Raw genomic sequence first — 15,909 nt, 5'->3', positions numbered from 1 at the left:
TCAGTTGATCTGTATGAACAACCATTTGCTTTGAAAACATGCCTAAAATCTAAAATTCAGAAAATTCATTCCATCTATGATTTTTTAGAGATTTTTCTGAACTGAAACTGACGAGAAATAGCCTAATGTTTCCTATAGGACAGAAAAATAGATCAGATTTGTCATTATTGTCTATAAGGTCAGAAAAACCCATAAAAAAGCTGAAATTGACGTCAGCCATGGATAATTTGATAATTAAGTAATAAATAATAAGTAATGAGAAAGGTATCTGTATCTTTGATTCGAATCGTTCCTATTATATTGCTGCTTCTAGGATTACGTATGGAAAACATTTGATTCTGTATAACTTATTATTGTTTTAATTTGAGTTACTCACCTTTCGTCCTACAAAAAATGTTGATGGCAAACTACGCCACTGAAAATAAGATTTTTTATGTTCTTAAGATTGATAGGGAAGAAATAAACAATTATTGTAGCATTAAAATTCAGAAATATCCTTTATTAATTGACATTTAAAAGACACACATCAAAACAATTGATTCAATTTTACGAACAAACAATGGAAATGTCAAAAGAAAAGGTTAAAAGACAAACATTCGATCACATCAAATTTTAAGGCAGAGCAGAGAGATCTTCATCAATTACTTCTTTGTTTCTCTGTGGCAATGGGTTCTCGTTTTTGTGTTCCCTGATCTTCTCGATATCATCAGCAATATGATCAGCTTTGGCTTTATTTTCCGCTTGACCTCCATTGACAGTAACCATACGCTTAGTGCCATTTTCGAATATGACTTCAACCAAAGTCAAAGCATCCGATCCACAGCATAACCCTGGTACACCATCATCTCTTAAGCATTTCTCTGATACAACCATAGACAGTAACCCTGATGCACCCTCACAGCACTTGTAAAAGGGAGGAGCACAAGTAACATAATTTCCATCTTTATTTTCTGTAGTGAATTTTATTTTTTCGCCACTTTTCGAAACTGTGTGGTGCATGGCTCCATTTCTTTTGGTTCTCTCATGGAGGGCAGTTACCATGCCCAGGGTTAGAAGAAGAAAAAGTGCAAACCTGATACCCATGGTTCGGAAAAGTCACTAATAATCCTGCAATTAAAAAATATTTTTTAATGAAGTCATTACTCTCTGAAGAGATTTTACCATGTTTCATGTTGTTTCTGAATATGTAAAATCAACAGAGTATGAATAATTAAACCCAACATTTTTATTGTTATTCACATTGAACAAATTACTGTTGTAAGATCTACTGACTATCTGAATTGAGGATTGAAATTATCACACATGTGAAACAAAAAACTATTTTGAAAATCAAATCACGGATGAATATGCAAGATTCAAATGATTTTTACGGAAAAATTCTTACCTGCTTCGAGTCAAACAAATACAAAACTGAGAGAGTTTCACACATTCAACTGTGTAAATAGCATGTGCTACATTTTTTTTTGAACCAGCAACAGACGATATTAATATTATTTTTATATATATTTTTTTTTGGTTTTCATGGCTAGATAATGTAAATATCCTAATAATAAATAGATTGAAGTAGGCTTAAAGAAAATACTTAATCCTTCAGACAAATATCATATATTAAATTTATTATAAATATAGGTCAGTTGATAATTAAAAATATAACATTCAAATAGTGAATATTTTTCGAACAAAAATACATAGTCTCAAAATATCAATTTTTCTCCTTCTTTTCATTCTCCTCCCTCATTTTCCTGTTTTGTTCGATGACCTTAGCTAAATCCTCAACTTTTTTCTTCAATTCGTCTGCAGCTTTATTGGTTCCAAAGAATATTTGAGTGCCGTTCCCAAAGGTACCCTCAAAAACTCCAAATGGAGATTCGTTATCATTTGGATTGCAGCATACTCCAGTGGTGTTGTCATCTCTTAAGCATTTACCGTTTATTGGAGCCACAACTGATGCCTTGTCACAACATTTGTACCTTGGCTGCGAACAGGACACGTAGGATTGAGTAATTGAGAGTGTTCCTGTTTTTTCTGTATCACATCCTGATAAGAAATCGACAAACAGGGTAACACAGTAGAAAATGACGATGAAGCGGACATCCATTTTTTCGTTGATTATTCTGAAATGGAATAAAATTTTTAGTACATTTAAATGAAACAAATAGGAATATCTATACTTCAAATGAATTATAATGAAAATGTCGAGAATTCGCAACAATTTTCTTTATAACATGATACATACCTGTTCTTTGATGAAGGATAATATTAAACTGAGGAACTCGAAATATGTTTTGAATTTTATCATATTCCATATATGAACGTCATGCCATCTGGGGGTTCAGAAAATTTTTAACGTTATCTATATGATTATAAAATTTAGTAGGTGTATGTATATCTATGGAATGAAGAATAAATTTTTAATTCTACTGAAGATAAAGGGAGTACAATCGAGATTCATTTTACAGGGTGATTCAATAGTGCTTGATCGGTCAATAACTCCTGTAAAAATTTTGGGCGGAAATCGACCAAATACTCAGCGCATAAGCCTAAATTATTTTTGACTCTACAGAGTGGTCCGAAAGTAGTGAAACACGATACCATTTTGTTTTTTTTTGGATATAAATACCCCACCTGCCATCATTCAACTGTGGTACTTTTTGACGTAGACCACTTTTTTCGAAAAATTCCATGGTTATAATAGTTTAAACTTAAGATTATATCTTGAAAACCGTTCGTGATAAATGTACGATTTATTTTTATTTATGTCCATAAAGTTTAAAAGTCTTCTGCGAATTCACGGATCGCTCTACAGATGGTCTGAAAGACATTGCAATTATTCAAAAATGAACTTTGAAAAATGTCCTGTGGTTTTTCTGCTTGTGAATATCTTAATTTTTCTGTGTCCAAAATTAGTAATGCTCAAATCAAAAAAAACTTCAGTCCATGACATTTGAAAGAAAAAGAGTTACTAACACCTATACACTTGCTAAAAAGGCAGCCCGAACGTTTTTGTCGGCATAGAAGGTTTTTCTGGTATATGAGAATATACTCATAAGAAACAGTTTTGAGATGAAGGATAAAAAAGTATCTGGATCTCAGTAAGAACATAATACACCTTCTCACTCAATTCTGGAGAGACCATTGGTGTCTCAAGAAGCGCCTATTGAACAGATTGATCAGAATCTGATGATCACTTGAACACATAATACCCCATCATTGCAACGCAAACAATGCTTTAGGCGAGAAGATTGTGGGAGCGTGAAGTTATCCCTGATACTAGAATTCATCAGACTCTGGAACTGGAAGGCTAACTTTAGATGGTTGGAACAGCGCTGATTGGGACACAAAAGACTTTGGGGGATCATGTTTTTGTGGGAATTATTAAAACATTGATGGACGACAGACAAGAACTTGTGGTGCAGCACTCTGAAACATCCTTGAACACTCTACTAACTCAACTGGTCATCACCTCGTAACTTACTCCACTGAACTCTCCTTTTCTCAGTTTTATACCTGGGTTTCAAACATAAAATCATATTGTATACCGTGAATTTCTTCTTCCTTTTCTTATTCTAAGCTGTATGCCTGCGCAATGGTATCATGGTGCCTGCACACTAATTAGGGTAGGGGAAAGATATTCTCTATTGTATCTTACTGAGAACCTTATGAATGACAAAGTTGTATGCACAAGTACCACCAAAGACCATTGTTAATGCAGGTACATTCATATAAAGTGTGTTTTTTTAGATCTATAGAACTTTAAATTGCAATAAAACAACGATGGATTATTCGATTGACATGAATTTTATTTATCCGCAAGATAATCTTGTGGCATTACATTTTAATTATGATTTCTGGCATATGACCGCCACGGCTGGCTCGGATGTAGTCCAATCTGGACGTCCAATTTTCGATTACTTTTTTCAACATTTGTGGCCGTATATCGGCAATAACACGGCGAATGTTGTCTTCCAAATGGTCAAGGACTTATCCGCATAGACCAATGACTTTACATAGCCCCACAGAAAGTAGTCTAGCGGTGTTAAATCACAAAATCTTGGAGGCCAATGCACAGGTCCAAAACGTGAAATTAGGCGGTCACCAAACGTGTCTTTCAATAAATCAATAAACAGACATTATGTCTGATTGCTTTTTATCGCTACAAGACAAAAGGTCACCCTATCATCACTATGTTGATGATTGTAGCCAGATGACTGTCATTATGACATTCCTAGGGCATCAAAGACCAAAAATTTGATATAACTTCTAGTTCAAATCTAGAATAACCAAAATCAAATAAATTTAATGATTTATTTAACATCTACATTACATTACGAACGACTAGAAAAACTCAACTCATTCTTCCTCGCTTCCCCAATCCATTTGAAGAAATCCAACATCTTCAAACAGTTGGAAACAGGTACATCTGTTGGTGTAGTGAACTTTTTCCTATACCTTTCTGTTTCTTCAGCTCTCCCACTCATCCATTTCTCGTAAAGATCAGGCCTGTACCCTGTAGGCTGATCCCAAGCTTTCCTACAACGTTCAAGTATGAACTTCTCATCTTGGTAGATTGGGACAAATGGAACTTTTCGGATGAAAGCATATCCATTTGGCAGGTACTCAGTTGTGTCGATTGGTTGGACTCTTTTCAAAGGCATACGCATTGGGGTCGGTGCTCCATTTTGGGAAAAAGAGGGGGCACTGTATATCCACCTTGAAATAGAAGAATTTGCATGAACGAAGTAAAAATTCACTGTTAAGTTTTTTTTTTCTGGTGTTCTGGTTCCCACGAAAGGAGATATCCTGTAATGTTCAAGGAACATCGTGAGAACCAAGGGGAATAAGGTAGGAATTGGTGTTCTTTTTGAATTTATGAAGGTTATATGCCTCGGGGAACACCTCCCTAGGCAATGTGTTCCAGAGCCTTACTGTTCGTTGGATGAACGAGTTTTTGAGAAGAGATATTCTGCAGATCTCCAACGCAACCACAAAGGGGTGTGAAGACTGAACTTGATGGGTTAACCTCGAAGAGACTGCCAAAGGAGGAACGATTGTTGATATTTCAGAAGAGCATCGACCATGAAAATATCTATAAAATAGAGACAGTTCGCTAACTTTTCTACGGTGTTCCAAAGTAGTACGAGTTTGTAAGCGAGGCATCACCGACGAGACAAATCGCCCTTTTTTGGACAGAATCCAGCAGTTTCAGAATATGTTTAGGTGCCGCATTCCAAACATGGGAACAGCACTCAAGGCAGGTCGGATCTGTGCCTTATAAATCATAAGTAGCTGACTGAAAGTGAAATAGCTTCTAGCACGAAACAGAAAACCAAGTTTCTGGGATACACTTTTGGCAATTGATCTCACGCGATTTTCCCAAGAATTGCTGATATTAATACCAAGCATCGAGATGCATGACTTCAAAGGTACAGTCACTCCTGATAAGCTTATGGTGGGCATACTGATAAATAATGAATTCAATTTTTCCTTTGAATGGCACACTTTTTTGAGCATAGTAGCAAACACCTTTCATAAAAAGAATTTTTTTCATGGAAAGGCTTGTTCTATCAGACGCCAAAACTATTAACCTGAAATCTGAACCACCCTGTATAATCCGTCCAGATATACCAATAAGATCGCTTCTTGTTCTCTATTTCAATTTTTTTTTTAATTGAATGGAATTATAGAATAAATAATTATAGAAGAATATTATTCAGTGAACAAATTGCGAATATTGAACAGCCACTTTTGGTTTCTGTGCTTTTTGTCAACTTGCTTTTACGATTATTATGCTCATTAGAATAAGCGATTCTACCAAGAGAACTTACCCTGTTTTCGGGTTATAGAATCCATCTTCTACGTCATAATGACCTTCTGGTATAGGTCTTTCGGGTTGCCGATCTGTTAACCTCTCTTTTCCTGCTGGTAAGAAACCCTCTTCGATCGTACTTTTGAATCTTCTGTCTGGAAACTTGCAGTAGTTTTCCATGGATAAACCGTTACCGAATGTGAATTCCCAAGAAATCATTTCACCTGGAAACGGACAATTTTGAAAATTATTTTACTTTCAGAATATCTACATGGTTTTCCTGAAATATTAGGTTTCATTTTGAATAGAACATGATCTGGACAGCTTTAACATTTTACAAGTAAAAACTACGCGTGAAGTACCTTTGGGTCGTCGAAAATATTAAAACTGTTGGAAAAATTTGAACACTTAGAAGTGGTTATTGATGTGAAGAACCGAAACCGTGTGCATCGCTCAAGAACTACTGAAAATATTGCTGCTGTAGCCAGTATTGTTGACGAAAACCTAGGTTTGTCGATTTCTCTTCGATCTTGGGAATCAGGCATTCCATTATAGGAACCGTATTTTGCGAAATTTGCAGATGATTGTTGGAAAGCATCTCTATCCTCAACGTGTCTTTGTTTTGTGCGTTTTTTTCGTAGGTGGTGTGATTGAAACTGCCAGTCATTTAGGCTAATATAATTTTTCATTGTTAATAGCATATCTTTCTCTTTACAATGAGAAAAACATCCATAAGTTTCTCTCAAAATATACAGATTTTTTTCAATCTTGAAATTTAATCTCTTATTGGAAAACCCTCCATTTAAAATGAGGAACTACCATCAAAATGTCCCTTACCATTATGAAAGATCCCTTTTATGGATTGACCCTTAGGATATGTTATTTTCCCCTCCCCATGAAATTCTCCATTTTTCATTCCACCCTCGTATATAACTCCATGCAGAAAGGTGTATTTTCCATGTCCATTCATGCTCAAACTGTTCCATTCCCCCGTATATGAACTACCTGTTTTGAAATCTCTGAAAATATTTCATATAAGGCAATATAAAGACCTACATGAATATAAAGGGTGTTTTTTTCGAGGTACGTAACTTTAAGTTGGCGACCGATTTAACAGCTGTTAAGTGATTTAGTCTCAGTTTGGTTTGGCAATTCATCATGAATAGACTCACGCCTGAACAACGTTCGAAAATAGTGCAATTTTATTTCGAAAATAATGGTTCTGTGCGGAATACGTATCGCGCACTACGTCCATTTTATCGTCGACAAAATCGTCCATCAGAGCAGTTAATTCGATTAACCATGGAATGTTTTCGCATCATCTCTTACTGATAACTCGCATCCCCAAAGACGCCGTATGGTGTGTACAGAAGAAGCTATTGCTGCTGTAGAGCGTAGCATTGAGGAAGACCCGAATGAGTCTATCCGACATCGAGCACAGGAATTGGATCTGTGTCCATCCACTTTATGGAAGATTATGCAGAAGGATCTTGGTTTGCGTGCTTACAAAATCCAACTCGAGCAAGAATTGAAGCCAAACGATCATCAAGTAAGGCGTAGATTCGTCGAATGGGCCCAAAATGAGATTGCCGTTTTTCCCGATTTTCATAAGCGATTTTTGTTCAGCGATGAAGCGCACTTCTGGTTGAATGGCAACGTCAACGAACAAAACTGCCGCATTTGGAGTGAAGCTAATCCTCAAGTGTATGTCGAAACACCGTTACATCCAGAAAAACTGACTGTTTGATGCACTTTATGGGCTGGTGGAATCATTGGTCCGTACTTCTTCAAAAACGATGATGGCCAGAACGTTACAGTCAATGGTGATCGGTATAGAGCCATGATTACTAACTTTGTCATTCCTGAATTGAACAACCATGATGTCCAGGAGCTGTGGTTCCAACAAGACGGCGCAACATGTCACACAGCTCGTGCCACAATCGATTTATTGAAAGACACGTTTGGTGACCGCCTAATTTCACGTTTTGCACCTGTGAATTGGCCTCCAAGATCTTGTGATTTAACACCGCGAGACTACTTTCTGTGGGTCTATGTGAAGTCATCGGTCTATGCGGATAAGCCACAAACCCTTGACCATTGGGAAGACAACATTCGCCGTGTTATTGCCGATATACGGCCACAAATGTTGGAAAAAGTCATCGAAAATTGGACGTCCAGATTGGACTACATCCGAGCCAGCCGTGGCGGTCATATGCCAGAAATCATATTTAAAATGTAATGCCACAAGATTATCTTGCGGATAAATAAAATTCATGTCAATCGAATAATCCATCGTTGTTTTATTGCAATTTAAAGTTCTATAGCTCTAAAAAAACACCCTTCACAACAAAGTCTGTCCCAACGTAAATTTAATCCGCCCTGAACTCAGAAACGAAGAATTCAAAAGAAGTTGAAAAAAAAACAGGTCAACTTTTGTTTTGAGGGGGACGAAGTTCCATCATGAGTTTTTTCCCGGAAAAACCACCCCTTTGGAGGTAGCAATAACCTCCAACATTTTTTGAATAGGGAAGAGATATTTTAAGTTTTGGTTAGTTTGAAAGTTATTAATGTTCTGTGCACAACCCAGTTGAAATTTTTAAAATCGGTTCACCACCTAAGAGTGGCAATAACTGTTTTTAACTAAAACACACCTGCTATTTCTTTCCTATTGAAAAAAAATTGGAGTTTTTGCCTCAAGTGGTTTCTTTCGAAACAATGTTGTCATAGGAATTCTTTCCTCCTAATATACAACTCAAAATTATTTTTGGATTCAAAACTCTTACATAGATTCTTGTTTTTGGGCGGTTCAACAATTCAAAAAATTTTGGGGGTTGATGCCACCTTCTTTTTTTTTAATCTTCGAAAATTCTTCTTTTATAAGTTCTGGGGGGAGTCAGATTTTCGTTGAGGCACCCTGTAGAATTCTACGTACCTGTAATATTCTTGTTTTGGTTCACTATTTTCATTCAACTCTATTTCGGCAGCTTTTCGTTCATCATAGCACACTTTTCTATAATAGGGATTTGAGTCTATCTTATATTTCCTTAGCCATCCTTTGTTATAGCTTACATCAAAAGTTGTATCAGTCATTTTTCTCAATTGTGTGAACTGAATTCTAATATAATGACAGGAATTGTCAATGAATTTAATGATCAAGATGCGTAGAGTATATTATATAATTTTTCATTATTTCATTGTGAAACGGAACTGAAAAATTATTAAAAGAAGAAGAGAAGGTTAATTAAATTATTCCAATCTTATTGTGCTCGTTTTATTTTCATAAATAGTTAGTTATAATATGAGTATATAAGGCAAAATAAAGAAACATAAAAGTTGAAGTATTTTATTCACTCCATCTGATCATAAGTATTTTTGTGCACGTTTTCAGTAGAAGGAACGTTATCTGTGAAATATTTGAGGCATTCCTCATTTATAGATTCCTCCTTTACAAAACGACCACCCTCGTCTTCATACCTCATCTTCAATTTTTCCCTATCTCTATTTTTTCCAGTGAACCAATACTCGTAGAGGCTGGGCTTGTAGCCAACATTTTCATCCCAAGCTTTCCTACAGTGGTCCTTAACCCACTTCTCGTTTTTGTAGATCGGCACGGTTGGTATTTTCTCTATAAATTCCCTTCGAGATTCTAGAAATACAAGAAAAATTAGCACCAACAACTCCGAAAAAAAAATTGATCTCACTTTCAGACGACAGCTTTGATTTTTTCTTTCCCTCCGGTATCATGTACAAGTAGGTGCTCATATCACCAGCACGATGCACCCATTTGGTCTTTGGATTGAAGAAACCATCTCCAACATCATAACACCCTTCTGGTGGCTCTCTTGTTGGTCTGATGTTGCTCAAATTTTCCTTAGGTGCTCCTTTGAGTCCTTCAGAATAACTCACGTGGAATCTCCGGTCCGGTGGCTTGCAGTACGTTGCCATGTCCGTTTCCGCTTCTGAAAACATTCTTGAAGTGAAGATAAAACACTTACATAGTATATATTTTATTTATATTCGTAATTTTGTTGAATTTGTGCTTTCGAACAATAATAACAAATTATTTTCTCCAGACGTCAAAAATATCGGTGTCAATTCACAATTCCCGTTGAAGTTTTCCCTTACGTCAGTTCCACCAATGGCTTTGCTGTGAGATTAGAAAATAGTTATTTATAATACAAGTGCAGAAGGCATTGATATTCTTCCACGAGTTCAAAATTCAAAAACGAGCCACGAAGTGGCGAGTTTTGGAATGAACGAGTGGTAGAATGAGCCTTCTGTACGAGTATTATACATTATTTTCTCTAATTCATTGCATTTTCATTGAAATTAATGAAATATTCCCATAAATATATTTTAGTGATTTTTGCATTGAAAAATATTGGTTGGCAGAACTGATTTCTTTAAGGCAAATTGATGAATTGACAGATAAAGCCGTGGCGGAATGTTCGGAGTACCAACATAGAATAATAAAATATAACCATGAAAACTGTGCGTTTCTGATATATTCTCGCACGATTTTGTTCTACAAGATGTGGAAGAATGAACGGAATAACCACAGAATTAGAGAAAAGGTACTTTTACCTCTGTTCATGTCATCAGATGAAAGTGACGATTATGAACTCAAAGAAATCAAACACAAGATAAGATAGTAAATATTACTCGAACTTTGCAACTTTCCCATTGGTAAAATAGCGTTATTTGGAGAAAATGACTGTTCGTACGACACAGCTTTTTGGATTTCGTTTGATATATACCCACGTTTTTTCAAAAATACAATTCTTCAACAATGACAAGAACATTTGTATTGAAAGTACTCCATAAGTATGGACTCATTTTAATTTGGAGATGATCGTTGAGAATAGAACAACTGAAGCCTAAAGTCAGGCTTCAGTTGTTCTCAACGATCATTATGACGGTTATCTCAATATCTCAATAATAAGAAATCCTCTTTACTTTTGGTCCAATGTCAATATTAACTACATTTGATTGCAAAACATCCTTCATGATGGTTATTCGTGAGGGTTATATCGGCCTATCAATGCCTCTGGGGACATAAACCAGATGTTATGCATGCTGGAACTCTAGCGTTTTGCATATATGCTCAGAAGAAACAATAACTTACAAAGGACAGCCAGGCTACACCTTGAACACCTGAGAACATATAGCTTGGAAATGCCATTATACCATAAAGTTAACTGGCTAAAGGCAACAATGTGACTCGCGTATGGATGCCAAGGCACTGTAGAATGGAAGGCAATGAAAAGGCTGATGAATTTGTGAGAAAGGCATCATCATTAAAAATAACACTACAGGGCAGCAATATGATAGTGGGAACTGAGAAGCAAAGAGTCCCACACTCAAGTATGAGTGTGTATACTAAAGCAAGCAAAAACATTTGTGCAATTTTTACTGTCTTTCATCAAGATTCTTCTGTAGCTGCCACGAGCTGAGCATCTGGTCATTGTGGGAATAATAACTGGTCAATGTTTGCAGATGAAATTTTGGCTCTGCAGATATTAAGAATAAACAACCAAGCATTGTGCGAACAGAATTGGCTACATAAAGACCACACACCTAGGCTGACCAGTTTACATCTTTTGATGTGATGGCTAAATCTCCTAAGAAAGCTGTCAGTTTTGTCAACGCTAAAGAAGATTGTTTTAGGACTAATGGAGCAGGATATTAGAACAAAAGATCAAAACAATCGCAGTTCTGTAGATAATCGACATCAACAATAATTAATTTGATATAATTGTGGTCTGACGTAATATGTAGGTCCTCACCTGTTTTGAACTTGATAGAAAAGTCACTAGCAGGAGATTGTCTCCTTGAATCTGGATAAGTATAATCTTCTTCAGGTTCAGGTGCAGCAGTTGCACTAAATAGAAACTCCCATTCTGTCAATTTTCCCTTTTGGAAGGTACAATTCATAGCTTGTCCCTGAGGATAAACCAGTATTCCTTTGCCGTGAAACATCCCGTCCCTGAATTGACCTTCATAGACCACACCATGAGGAAAAGTGTAAGTGCCCACACCTTCCATTCCAGTTTTGCTGCATTGTCCTAAAAAATAACACATTGACTCCTTGAATTTTGTAAATGATCAGTTAATGTTTGAATTGAGCTAGTAATCAAACTATTTCAGTTTTGTATGGCCATGTTAGCCAGAGGCAGCTTTAAATTCTTCATAGAGTATTCAACATCTTATGATCACTCAGTACCTTCGTAAGTACTGCCGGTCACAAATTCCAGAGTGTTGAAAACCAAATTTTGCAGGTCAATGTTACTTTCCAACCATACTTCGTTGACATAAGTTTTTCTTCTAGTGGTGCACTTGCTGAATCTGTAGTCTTCAACATCTTCTGCTAAGATACGCCAATCCCTTGTCAACCTTCTCCTAGAGAAAGGAGAGATAGAAGCTCTTTCGTACATCATTTTGATATCCGATAGTTTCTCATTAGGCCTCTGCAGAATTTGAATTTGACAATATTTTTTTGACTGAAGTGAATCTAAAAATAATTTTTCTTTTGCTTGTTTTTTCTGGATTCCTAAGCACGGTACAGAATTGAAGTACTCAAGTTCTATGAGAATAAATAATATATTTTTACTATTCTCTATACACTTTGTCAATTAAACTTGTCTTCTTCTGACAATTCTAGAAATCCTTTTTTTCGTGTAGAAGGCTTTCTTCCTGGGTATACACTAAAAACTTACGAAAATGGAGGAGGACGCACTGAAATGGGGCAGAATGGATCAAAGAGGATTCTTGAGTAAAGTTATAAAAAAGTACAATCCAAAGATGAAAGGAAAGTATCATGTAAGTACCATAAAGTGAGACAAAGTGAAAAAACGTTTAGTTCATTATAATACCAACATATGCTCTAATGATTTGATGTTGAACCTTGTTGAGTTCGTTACTAGGGATATAAAATACCACCAACATCAAGGCATAGAAAATGGTACAAAATGGAGTATAAGATATTAACTGAATTCTTATAATTTTTCAAGTTGGATAGACAGCCAGTGAAAGGATTCATATCTGGTAGTATTTATGCAGGAGAGTGGTCTCCAATTGATATGGATGGAATTGGTTCCTACATATTATCCCATGGAGTGGTATACGATGGTCAACTCAAAGATGGCATGTTCCATGGAAAAGGAGTACTGACGTACCCGATGGGTCAAATGGTTGTAGGTAAGCTAGACATTTAATAAGCTATGGAACAATATCTTCGACTTCTACGACTTCTATTCATTCAAATATGGGATTGATCAACAGGCGAATGGTATGAAGGTGAAATCATGTCATGGACGTTCAAGTACAAAAACATCAAGCAATGCACTTTGGATACCTATTGCAAGCAACCTGACAGAAGATTCTTGAAGACCCTATACAGCCAACTGAGGCCTGCAGGTAAAGAGTACTTAACCAACGATCAACCTACCAGAAGAATACCAGAGGGATGTTACGATGTTGTGGATGGATTCTACAATCCCAAAACGTTGTGGGTGCATAGTATCAAGAGCATGAGCAAGGTAATCAATCAATTCTCAAAAATCAGAAAGTTCTACATAGTAATGTCATCACCAATCGCTATGAGGTGATTTGTGACTCATTTTTCATGTTGGTGCTAATTTGATGCATATGTTTATCGAAACCACTCGACTGATTTCCTCAGCATTCCTTAAAACTTTATCTTGTTTTTGCTTTGATGAAACTTCTTGTTCTTTATTTGGTCTCATCCTTGATGTTGAAGCTTTAGCTTGGTCATAAGACAGGGACAACTTTAAGGTACTCATAATAAAAGTCCTGCACAATTTTTGAGTGAAGAAGACAAAAAAACCAAATCCTTGCAAAAGATTGGGCTTTTTAATATTTAATGAAGTAGAAGCTTTTTTGTTTATTTGATAGTTCTAGTTTTTATACTTATTCTGATGAATCCATTCCTCATCCCTGGATTCCTTGGGGAATTCAAAAGACCAAAGATTTTATTAAACGTGGAAACTTATTCATGGGAAGTTGTAATTTCAAATAAAGGATTTCACGATCTTCATCTAACCAAAAACTCATGTTAAAATGAATATTTATTATTATCCAGGTCCTCTACATGCCAGCACCTCGTAGGAAACCGATAGATCTGAGCTACTTCAGAGACGACTGCGCTCAGTTCATCAGGAAGGTTCCCTTCGTACCAGTCTACAGAACCTCCCAATGGATAGAGGACAACTGCAGGAAGGCCTGGGACCAACCTACTGGCTTCAAACCGGAACTATACGAATACTGGTTCTCCGGAAGAAAAGAACAGGCTGAAAGACTCAACATGAGGGTGCAGAAACTTGGAGGAAGATTTGTTTGGAACGAATCGGTATGCGACGAGCTGTTAAGAAACTTCGAAATAGTTGCCGATAGGAAGAATAAGAGAAGGGAGGAGATAATGCAAGACCAGGGGGAGGAGATGGATGTAGTGATGCCCAAATCGGTGGAGTTCCACGAGGTCAAGTTTGCCAAGACGGAGTACTCAGAGTCAATGTCCCTAGGGACGGTGGATCAGGCTTCAGTCGAAACTAAGGAATCAGCACCGCCTGCCAGGAAGAAGAGTATAGGCGGGGAGGAGCATTCTTTGGAGTCTTCGCAGCTTTAGAAGAGGATATTTAGGGTTTACTATCATATTGATATTGATCTGTGAATATTGCTTTAATATATTCACAAGAAAAGTTGCCAGGAGTATGAATTTCATTACTTCTTTGGAGTAGACTCTGATTTGCTCAGTACTTGGATACGCTTACGTTATAGCTTTCTTATTATCTTTCAGAAGTTCTTTAATTTAGAGCCAAACATAATTAGAACATATATAAACATATAAAATAATCATAATTAAAACCAGATACGAGTGACCTCGTACTTCAAATCCAAAGGTAGAGAGTCCTAGACCAGTAAAGAAATTAGTTTTTGATTAGAAAATTAAGAGTCTTGTCTGAGCTGGCGATGGGATATAGTACCAAAACCCATATAGAACAAAACCAATTCTAGTAACTCTTATTCTAGACTTCTGATAGGTTTAACAGTGGCAGAGTCAGAGGATATATTGAACTTTTCTGTTCTAACTGATGAAGTCAAAATATTCAGAGTAGTCGTTCGAATAGGTTTTTCAACTACTTGGCACATATTTTCCAGATGTTCATTTGTTATGAGCTTGTTGTTATTACAAACTTACAAAGTTATTTTGTACACAGTTCAAAATATTATTATTAATCTAACGGGTGTTTTTCCGAGGTATATAACTTTAAGTTGGCATTACCATTCAAGATGGCGACCGATTCAACAGCTGGCAAGTGATTTATTCTCAGTTTGGTTTGGCAATTCATCAAGAATAGTCTCACGCCTGAACAAGGCTTGCAAATAGTTTAATTTTATTTCGAAAATAATGGTTCTGTGCGGAATACGTATCGCGCACTACGTCCATTTTATTTTGTTTAAAGATGAAGCGCACTTCTGGTTGAATGGCTACGTCAACAAACAAAACTGCCGCATTTGGAGTGAAGCTAATCCTCAAGTGTATGTCGAAACACCGTTACATCCAGAAAAACTGACTGTTTGGTACGCTTTATGGGCTGGTTGAATCATTGGTCCGTACTTCTTCAAAAACGATGATGGCCAGAACGTTACAGTCAATGGTGATCGGTATAGAACTTTTTCATTCCTGAATTGAACAACCATGATATCCAGGAGCTGTGAATCCAACAAGACGGCGCAACATGTCACACAGCTCCTGCCACAATCGATTTATTGAAAGACACGTTTGGTGACCGCCTAATTTCACGTTTTGGACCTGTGAATTGGAATCCAAGATCTAAACACCGATTTAACACCGCTAGACTACTTTCTGTGGGGCTATGTAGAGTCATTGGTCTATGCGGATAAGCCACAAACCCTTGACCATTTGGAAGACAACATTCGCCGTGTTATTGCCGATATACGGCCACAAATGTTGGAAAAAGTCCTCGAAAATTGGACATCCAGATTGGACTACATCCGAGCCAGCCGTGGCGGTCATATGCCAGAAGTCATATTCAAAATGTAATGACACAAGATTATCATGC

The 15,909-nt window shown here is 36.7% G+C and overlaps 4 protein-coding genes across 5 annotated transcripts; 1 reads left to right on the top strand and 3 right to left on the bottom strand.

Moving 5' to 3' along the window:
- Window positions 1–473: 473 nt before the first annotated feature.
- Window positions 474–1,536, bottom strand: LOC123671554. Of its 2 annotated transcripts, none has more exons than XM_045605462.1 (2): window positions 1,385–1,536; window positions 474–1,107 (listed from the first exon to the last, which is right to left on the bottom strand). In XM_045605462.1, the coding sequence occupies exon 2, from the start codon at window positions 1,081–1,083 to the stop codon at window positions 613–615; it is 471 nt and encodes a 156-aa protein (XP_045461418.1). In that variant the 5' UTR covers window positions 1,084–1,107; window positions 1,385–1,536; the 3' UTR covers window positions 474–612. The 2 variants fall into 2 exon arrangements, with proteins under 2 accessions (XP_045461418.1, XP_045461419.1); XM_045605463.1 differs by having other exon boundaries at window positions 1,162–1,396.
- Window positions 1,537–4,291: 2,755 nt separating this feature from the next.
- Window positions 4,292–8,919, bottom strand: LOC123671551 (MORN repeat-containing protein 5-like). The gene is made up of 4 exons (XM_045605460.1): window positions 8,739–8,919; window positions 6,644–6,825; window positions 5,826–6,030; window positions 4,292–4,710 (listed from the first exon to the last, which is right to left on the bottom strand). The coding sequence occupies exons 1-4, from the start codon at window positions 8,894–8,896 to the stop codon at window positions 4,326–4,328; spliced, it is 930 nt and encodes a 309-aa protein (XP_045461416.1). The 5' UTR covers window positions 8,897–8,919; the 3' UTR covers window positions 4,292–4,325.
- A 217-nt stretch (window positions 8,920–9,136) lies between these two features.
- LOC123671550 lies at window positions 9,137–12,337 on the bottom strand. Its single transcript, XM_045605459.1, has 4 exons — window positions 12,030–12,337; window positions 11,593–11,871; window positions 9,508–9,765; window positions 9,137–9,452 (listed from the first exon to the last, which is right to left on the bottom strand). Exons 1-4 carry the CDS (start codon window positions 12,241–12,243, stop codon window positions 9,154–9,156), a joined length of 1,050 nt encoding a protein of 349 aa, XP_045461415.1. The 5' UTR covers window positions 12,244–12,337; the 3' UTR covers window positions 9,137–9,153.
- Window positions 12,338–12,387: 50 nt separating this feature from the next.
- Window positions 12,388–14,526, top strand: LOC123671549. Its single transcript, XM_045605458.1, has 4 exons — window positions 12,388–12,625; window positions 12,817–13,003; window positions 13,088–13,344; window positions 13,908–14,526. The coding sequence occupies exons 1-4, from the start codon at window positions 12,527–12,529 to the stop codon at window positions 14,448–14,450; spliced, it is 1,086 nt and encodes a 361-aa protein (XP_045461414.1). The 5' UTR covers window positions 12,388–12,526; the 3' UTR covers window positions 14,451–14,526.
- The last annotated feature ends 1,383 nt before the right edge of the window (window positions 14,527–15,909 follow it).

Source organism: Harmonia axyridis, chromosome 1 (genome assembly GCF_914767665.1).
Source record: "Harmonia axyridis chromosome 1, icHarAxyr1.1, whole genome shotgun sequence".
NCBI classification, from domain to species: Eukaryota; Metazoa; Arthropoda; class Insecta; order Coleoptera; family Coccinellidae; genus Harmonia; species Harmonia axyridis.
Note: the sequence above shows the minus strand (reverse complement) of the source record. Positions and strands in the feature narration are given on the sequence as shown.

Bases quoted from the DNA above. Each gene is read 5' to 3' on its own strand.
- LOC123671549 (XM_045605458.1), top strand. From the start codon at position 12,527: ATGGAGGAGGACGCACTGAAATGGGGCAGAATGGATCAAAGAGGATTC. The intron at 12,626-12,816 runs GTAAGTACCATA...TAATTTTTCAAG, and splicing joins AGATGAAAGGAAAGTATCAT to TTGGATAGACAGCCAGTGAA. The intron at 13,004-13,087 runs GTAAGCTAGACA...ATTGATCAACAG, and splicing joins GATGGGTCAAATGGTTGTAG to GCGAATGGTATGAAGGTGAA.
- LOC123671554 (XM_045605462.1), bottom strand. From the start codon at position 1,083: ATGGGTATCAGGTTTGCACTTTTTCTTCTTCTAACCCTGGGCATGGTA.
- LOC123671551 (XM_045605460.1), bottom strand. From the start codon at position 8,896: ATGACTGATACAACTTTTGATGTAAGCTATAACAAAGGATGGCTAAGG. The intron at 6,031-6,643 runs GTAAGGGACATT...GTCCGTTTCCAG, and splicing joins AAAAGGGATCTTTCATAATG to GTGAAATGATTTCTTGGGAA. The intron at 4,711-5,825 runs GTAAGTTCTCTT...TTCTATTTCAAG, and splicing joins TTCTATAACCCGAAAACAGG to GTGGATATACAGTGCCCCCT.
- LOC123671550 (XM_045605459.1), bottom strand. From the start codon at position 12,243: ATGATGTACGAAAGAGCTTCTATCTCTCCTTTCTCTAGGAGAAGGTTG. The intron at 11,872-12,029 runs GTACTGAGTGAT...GTTATTTTTTAG, and splicing joins GACCGGCAGTACTTACGAAG to GACAATGCAGCAAAACTGGA. The intron at 9,766-11,592 runs GTGAGGACCTAC...GAATGTTTTCAG, and splicing joins TTCTATCAAGTTCAAAACAG to AAGCGGAAACGGACATGGCA.